The 8,194-nt window shown below is 48.2% G+C and overlaps 1 protein-coding gene across 1 annotated transcript; it reads left to right on the top strand.

Annotated features, from left to right (window-relative positions):
- The first annotated feature begins 3,584 nt into the window (after window positions 1–3,584).
- On the top strand, window positions 3,585–7,795 carry LOC144097910 (neprilysin-like). The gene is made up of 2 exons (XM_077630512.1): window positions 3,585–4,211; window positions 5,708–7,795. The coding sequence occupies exons 1-2, from the start codon at window positions 3,585–3,587 to the stop codon at window positions 7,793–7,795; spliced, it is 2,715 nt and encodes a 904-aa protein (XP_077486638.1).
- The last annotated feature ends 399 nt before the right edge of the window (window positions 7,796–8,194 follow it).

Below are 8,194 nucleotides of genomic sequence, written 5' to 3'. Positions count from 1 at the left end.
AAGGAATTTAGTTACACCATTTAATATGAAACCATGTGAATCTATATTAAGGTTGATAGAGCAACAGATACTAGAGTATAGTCGCTGCGGTAGCTGAGTGGTTCAGCGATCGGCTGCTGGCCCGAAAGACGCGGGTTCGATCTCGGCCGCGGCGGTCAAATTTCGATTGAGGCGAAATTCTAGAGGCCCGTGTACTGTGCGATGTCAGTGCCCGTTAAAGAACCCCAGGTGTTCGAAATTTCCGGAGCCCTTCACTACGGCGTCTCTCATAGCCTGAGTCGCTTTGGGACGTTAAACCCCCACAAATGAAACCAGATACTATAATACATATCAAAGTGAAATAGCAAGAGCTTTAGTTGTGTGTTTGGTTCGCGGAAACGAAGACAGACGATGTTTTGGTTTGAGATTAAAATTTGTACGTTTCTTTGGCATGTTTGGTTTATAGCAGTCGCAGGCTCGTTATAAAGACTTTGGGTGCGTGAGCGCCCTACATTTTTTGGAAGACAGCGCTATTATCTTTCAATAGCTTTTGGTTTACTCAGAAGAAACGAAATAAAAAAAAGGTGACACTGATCAGTCACTAAAGCATTAGCACATTCCTCGCGATCGCGCAAACGCAGTGCATCACTATTAGTGGTCATCGCTTTTCTTTGCAGCGCCATCCCTTGCGTCCCTGAAGGTTGCAGCGAAACACCTCGTCATTCAAGCGCAGAGGGAGTGTTCCGTGAATCACACCAGGCTGTGAAATAATAGAGTGAGTAAGCAAAATAACAGGAGTGTTGACCAAAATTAATTCAAAGCGCCTAAATTGCCCGAGATGGCGGCGCATATCGCCGCCCTCAGTCCCAAGATTCGCTGCCCTAAGCTATAGATTAGTTAAGCACGTTGACGGGCCAGTTTGTTAAGCATCTTTTAACTGGAACAAACATCTTGGCGTAAAAAAATTCGCATACATAGCAGAGACGATGAGACGACGGACAGGCGCCTCTCCGTCGTCTTGTCTCTTATGCGTATGTGAATTTTTTTCCGCCGAATTGTTTTACTACGCTTCAATAGGTTATAGATTATTCTTTAAAATCGTTATGCGCACTAATCCGCAGAAAATTCGCAGCTTTTTCTTGGTGTGTGCTCTGGCTTGCACCAATTCCTTTGTTCAAAAAGAATTCCGCAATCATGGTATTGCAACTGGAGTGCCTTTTTGAGTTGAATACTGACAGTAGTGAATATTTCTGAGGACAGTAAGCTGGGGAACACGCCCTTGGACTCCGGGAAAATTGTCACCTGAAGTAGTTATTATCACTTTTTTCTGGAATTCCTAGCATTATGATGACCTTCGAAATATATGTGAACCCCTTATCTCTCGCGTGCTGGTCCGGCTATGGTGTTTCGATGTTGCGATTTCCAGCTATTGGAGAATTTTGTACGCAATTTCGTACAGGGATAAAATATGTACCACGTCGTGCGTTGATTTGATAACTTGGCTGTTACTTGATGCTTTTGTGGAATTCTTCGGCGGAAAACTACTTCCCTTTTTTGAAGGCCATAAACATGAAAGAATTAAGGCACCCAGTTATAAGCAAACACATATCAGCGAGACGTCCAGAATTCGGTTCCAGCTAACTACTGCAGTCCTGTATATCATATTTATATGGGTGCTAATGGCGGTACAGTAGTGATCATTGGGGCACGACTGCACGTTTCTTTCGCGTCCGCCACGTCATCAAGACGCTCCCACTTCGTCTGTTGCTGTGCAACGTCCTCGGCGGCGCGCGGTTTCTTGAGTCCAAAGAAAGTTTCTCGATACAGTATCGCGGTTGTGCAAAAAAAGAGCGCGCTCGCATGCTTAACGTAGCAGTGTCCACTACTCTTCCTCATGGTACCGATCATAGAGCAGCAATAAACTACGATGGACTATTGCGCCGAGAAAACAACCTTCACAAGACAACCTCTATCAGAGCTCTTCGCTCATTTCTCTGTCCCGCCGTCCAGCGCTTAATGATCATGATTCCATTGAATAAATGGGCAACTTGGTTAAAGGGCGTCATGTTAGGTGTGAGTTTAGTCTACGTGAGGTTGGGTAAGGGACCCGTTTTTCTAAGAAGTTCATCAGGCCGTGATGCAAGGGCACTGTACAATGGTAGTGTAAAGCTTGCGTACGTCTAAAAATCGGTGGGCACCCAGGCATACCAGGGGCTAAATCCCGCGCACTCCACTACGAGAAATTTGCTTATACCGCTGGGCTGCCTTTGCGGTGTACAATGGCTTGGCCGCAGACGCTTTAGTCTATCGTCGGCATACGGAGACACGAAAAAGTTCTTTGATTTTCAGTACGCCCTCACAAGCTTCCAAAGAAAGTGTTTGCGTAAGTACTCCTTAAACTCTTCCAAGTTCGGTGAGACTCGCCGTTAACTGGTGTGTGCGTTTTTTAAGCAAGCCAGCTTTCTTTCATTTTTATAGTCGTAACCGGTTAACGAACTTGTGCGAGTGTTTGCAATGCGTCACGGTTTACCGGTAAGCAGTTTTCTTGCACGTACTCTGGCCAGTAAATTGGTGCATATGGTAATGCAGCATTCCCGGTAATTGTGATCAGATGGTGTTTCCGCATGTCAATATATGCCTTCTTTAATGGGTCCTTTGTAGTGAGGCCAAGCCCTGTCCTCACAACAGGCATGGAGGGCACGATCCTTGCAGTAAGTTCTTCATTTTGGATGGTTTGGTAGCTATCACTTACACATGGCGCCATGATAGTTTGTCAATATACGCTGGAAAGACATACAAGCACAAGCGCAAGTATCAGTGTATTTAATCGGAGGCTGAACGTGGCAAAATATATCAAGGGTCCTCCGTCCTCAGCGCTCCCTTGGAAAATCAACTCCTATGCCGAGAACAGTGCATGCTTGCGGTGTCACCATATTCAAAGCTACTCTGGGACTTTTCAGGTAAACCGTACTTCCCCCAAAAACCTCTTGTAGCAGAGACAACTGCCAGAACATCTTCACTTGCACCATGGGTATCCTGACGCCACGTATTGAAAAATGTTAATTTCTAGCGACGCAGCAATTCTCTCGCACCCTAGTTGCAGGGGAAGCCCTCTATGCATTCAATGGCTGCGCGCGCACGCTGCACCAGTGGCCCAGACTTTGAGCGTAATACTTTCATGGCAGGTGCTCAACGCTATGCCAACTTATCTCCGCTCTCTGCAGTAGGACGTTGAAAACAAGGTAAAGAAAACCAGCGCTAACCACGGAGGTTGCCACCTTATTCCGGCGTTTCGCGTTTCGCGCTAAGTGTTCGTCGCCGTGCAGTATTATGCTGTAGTATGCATGCTGTAGTGCGGTCGAGGTAAGCGATTAGCGGTGTTACCTGACGGTGGAAAGGGTAACATAATCCTTCTTTTTCCAAGTGGTCTCTATATCTCTCTGTCGTTACTAGGGGCACACAAATGAAAGGTGGCTGGCGTATACTGTTTCGTACCCTTGTGTTTTTGTAGGCTCGGGCTGGAAGATACTCCGCCGTCGAGAAGTTATGTCTTCTGGACCAGGCGCTCCCGACGGGGAAGGAGGCCCTTAAAGGTAGACGGAGAGATGTCTAAGCTGTCCTCTCGGAAGAGACGCGGCCCCGGTGCACCAGTCGGCGTCGAACGAAAGAACGAATCTACCCCGCCGCAAGGTATAGAGGAGACAGCCAAAACTGCATCGTCCATTAAAAGACCTCGCAGGTCGTCTATGAGCACTACCGACAACCGCCGTCGACGCTCAGTAGCCGGCAGCTCCACCAGCCGCGTTAAGGTCGGAGCCATCAAAGTGGAAGCAACGGCGCCATCTTCAGATAATCCCGCTTCAAAGCCCGGAAAGGCAAGCGGCGCTGGTGGCCCTGAAGCCCTGTCTCGCAAAAAGACTCAACCATTGCAGCAAGCTCGGGACAAAAGTTCAGCTCTGAAGCACTCGCGTCAAAAAACTGTCGGAATGGCCTCTGGCGTATGTGGGGCTCTCTCCGGCGAGCCGAAGAAGCAGGAGGACGTGATCGTCACGGTGGCCCCCATCAAACCTTCTAGCGCTCCTGGCATGACTTCTACCAAAAAAGGCGCGGCCGAGACTAGCGTGGCTAACCCGCAGAGCGCAGACGCCCCACCATGTGACGCAGCTCCCGCCGGCTTAGTATCGGATGCAGCGCCTGCCGGGGATCCGGCATCTCAAGCCAAGGGTTCCAAGGTGATACCAAGGAGAGGAACCTTACTGACCCCCAATTGGCTGGGTATGAAAAACTTCGATTTAGCCGACATGGTGAGCTGCCGATTTGAACATTTCATGCGGACGTGCCTTCCATAATCGGGGCATGTTAAGAATTGAACTGCATTTGGTTTTATATGGGAAGCATCCTAACGAAGCAGATGAAATTAGATGACGTCTCCCACTCACGCAAGCGCTAGCTTTATTTAGGTTCTGAGCAGGGCGCTTCATTTTAAACACATTGGAACAGGAGCGTTACTTGTACCGGAGGACATTCTCAATATAAAGTTTGTTTTAGGTTCAAAAAAGAAAATGAAGAAAAACTTGGGGGCCTTCTTAGCAACGTAGGTAAAGAAGATAAAGAAGAAAATGCCATAGCGGTTAGGCTGCGCCTGCTATAGTATCTATAACAACTGTCCAATTTATTGGCGATTTTCCCGCCAAAATAACTGTTAGACCATGTTCCATTGACCTTACATGGTATGCATGAGTTATCACATTCAAGAATGTTCAGTGCCTTCAATTGGGTTATGAAATTTTACTAATTATGCTTGATAATACAATAAGAACGGAAAACTGGGCGAGTTGGTAGGGAATCATGTTTAACAGCGCAAAGAAACGAAGACAGATAACAAGAAGGCACGAGATGAGCGCAACTTCTGCGCTCGTGTCGTGCCTTCTTGTTCTCTGTCTTCGTTTCTTTGCGCGGTTAAACATGATTGCTAATCCACTTTATTCCACCCATGTATACCCACTAATCTGCCTGATTCCTTTTCGGGAGTGGCCATACCAAACATTTCTGGGTTCTTAGAAATTTTAGAGGTTGGACCAATTTCAAAGTTGTGGTTCCTCCCATTTTCAACCTTGGCGATGCTTTATTATAGGTCCATTGATGGTGGCGAGGCTTCTGCGACTCAGATTGTTCATACCGAGCTCTCTTAAGACTCAAGCTCAGCGCCAAGATAGGCGGGTGGCAATTGCATTGCATTTCGCAACGGTGGGCAGTTAGCTGACAGTCCGGTGAGCAGGTTTACACCTTCCACACTGGGTCAGTTGTGATGACATCTCAAGATCACGTGACTCTTCCGACCAATCAGAGAATTTCTTGACAAAGAAACTGGAATTTTCTTCTGAGACGTCAAGCTAATTTCGCTCGCATTTCAATTCTTTACCACCGGTGGAACGTTTCACTACGATAATTTGCATGCCCTTCGACAAGGGCAAATCTCGTTGCCTTCAACCGCAAACGTCAAACGTAAAACTATACCTTTATGTATAACACAATGAAAGTAAATATAACACATGTGTTTTAGGCCTAAGCAACCTAAATTAGGTTTGGCCCTGCACAAGGACTGTCTTGTACTCGTGTTTCACAAGTACTCGAATGCGCGGAAGGATGCATACCCAGACTTTAACCTTTTCATGCCATAACACAGCACTTCCAGGTCGAGTAATACAAAGCTTTTTTTCGTCTTCAGGTGAGAAGTCCTCGTGAGACCTTCGGGAGCAGCGCAGTCGTGTTCATGAAGGGGTTGCTCCCGAGCCTCGTTGTTATAGCCACCATGCTATTTGTCTTAGTCGCCCTCTTCTTCCTAATCCGCACGACGACACCGAAAGTAAAAGACGGCTTCTGCGTGACAGACGACTGCCTTTTCCATGCAAGCCTTCTCAAAGAGACTCGAGGGACGAAGTACGACCCCTGCAATGACTTCAGCGCCCATGTATGCTTCAACTGGTCACCGCCCAAACAAAGAGAAGACATTAGAGATTTTGACACGTCCGCGATGGTAGACATGGTCTACTCGTGGCTTCTGGACCTGAGCACAACTTTGCAGGAAGGATCCAAGGCGTACCCCGTGGCCAACAAGGCACTGGCTATGCTGGAGTCTTGCATGAGCAACGCTTCAACATACGGAACAGACTTGAAGAATTTTCGGGAATTTCTTAACAATCTCAGTCTGCCTTGGCCGAATCCACCAAGACAAGATGTTGACGCGCTAGGCGTGCTCGTCAATCTGGCGTACAATTGGCAGGCTCCTTTCTGGTTCGAGGTGAGAGTGTCCTTGGTGCGGAAAGGTGCATTCAAAGGTAGGCGCAGCATTATTTTGGCGCCGACTCCTCTGATCACCCTCTATCGCCAACAGCACCGCGCGGTCATAAGAGAGGGAAAAGACGCCTACTTCAAGTACTGGATGCACTTCCAAGTAGCCCTCTTCGGCGACACCAAATCTGCCAACAAGAAACGGGCGCTTCAGACGGCCGCAATCGAGGGCGACATTTTTGACACTATCTACGAGGCGTTACACATATCGCCTAAACACTCGGCCGTGTTCCTGATAGAAAACCTCGAAGTGTACACTGCCCACATAAATTCCCGCCGATGGTTGCAGCAGTTGCAGGGCGCTACCGCCTTGAACCCCAAACTGACTTCTCAAGACGTTGTTGTCACGACCAATGTACATTTCTTGAAAACAGTGGCCAACCTGTTCAATAGGTACACCAACGATGATATCTTGGATTTTCTAGGTTGGCAGTTTGCCCAGCACTACGCGCCGGTGTCTGACAGCGGCCTTCTGGTGGCACGTTACGGCGACCGCAGGACAGCAAGAAGCTTGCGACCCGCCTTCTGTGGATTCCACATCGAGGTGTCTTACAGGGTGCTCCTGCTATCCTTGCGCTTTGCCTCGCGGCTGACGCAGAGCGACAAGGAACTGGTCGACGCCGGCTTCGACCGCCTTGTGTCGACGGCTGTGTACTTGGTCAACGATTCCACCTGGTTGGACTCGGAGAGCAGAGCCTTGGCCACTGACAAGATTCGCGCTGCCAGTTTGCGGCTGTGGCCTCCCGCCAAATTTCTCAATCATACAAACCTGGAGGAGCTATTTCAAGCATTTCCGGAAAAGCAACCGTCCTTTGGCCAATACTTCATAAAATCGCTCCAGAGCTTTCGAACGATCAGTAGAAAGCCGGAGTTCGAAACAATCCTTGAGATGCCGGAGAACTTTGGCCTGCCTTATTTCGAGTACGATTACGTAGACAACGCCGTAGGTGTCGCCATCGGTGCGCTGAACCGCCCATTATTTTACAGCAAAGGCTCTCTGGCCATGTTCTATGGCGGGTTTGGCTTTTCGGTCGCCTTAGAATTGGTCAAGGCGCTCGACCAGGAGGGACTCCAATGGCACCCCGACGGGCGGCTGGTCGACTCGTTCCTCAGCGCGCGCTCGCGTTCTGCTTTCGAGGATAAAAATAGGTGTTTTAACAGAAGCGAGTTACGCCGTGGCAAGAGCGTATTTCCTGAAATACCGGCGCTTCAAATAGCTTACTCCGCTTTCCTGGACGCAGCAAGTGAAGCCGGGAACACAACGCAGATAAGTGCCGAGCTTAACGAAGAGAAGGTGTTTTTTATGACCATCTGCCACATGACGTGCACCCGGCAGGATGTCAAAAACCCCTTCTCGATTGACTGCAACAAACTTGTGCGCCACTCTACGCCTTTTGCCAAGGCATTCCACTGCCCGGAAGGCTCAAGGATGAACCCGGAAAATAAGTGCAGGTTTTTCGACTGATATGCGAATTTTGTCATGTTAGAATTTTTGAAGCTTCGCGACGTCAGTGGGGGTTAGAATTTCATTGCATACCAAAACATCGACTAATGTGTTCACGCACTGTTTTTATTCCAGTGCTTGGCATCTTGTGCAAACCATCAGCGAGCGGTGAGAGCTTTGGAGAACTGTGGTGATTTTCATCTCTTTTTTTTTGTTTTCACGCATCTTCTTGTGATTTGCTCTCATAAGCATTTTCAGATTTTACGATAGGTTTTCTCTCCGGTATCAAATGACGACCTTGATGATTTTGGAGTAGTCATAACCAATGCTGGACTCATAAATTTGAAATGTCCCTCTTACGAAAGGGAACCGAGGTGGTTACGAAGGTTGCGTACGTGGCCTTATTTCGTCATGGAACGG

The sequence above is a fragment of the Amblyomma americanum genome, chromosome 7 (genome assembly GCF_052857255.1).
Source record: "Amblyomma americanum isolate KBUSLIRL-KWMA chromosome 7, ASM5285725v1, whole genome shotgun sequence".
NCBI lineage: Eukaryota > Metazoa > Arthropoda > Arachnida > Ixodida > Ixodidae > Amblyomma > Amblyomma americanum.
Note: the sequence above shows the minus strand (reverse complement) of the source record. Positions and strands in the feature narration are given on the sequence as shown.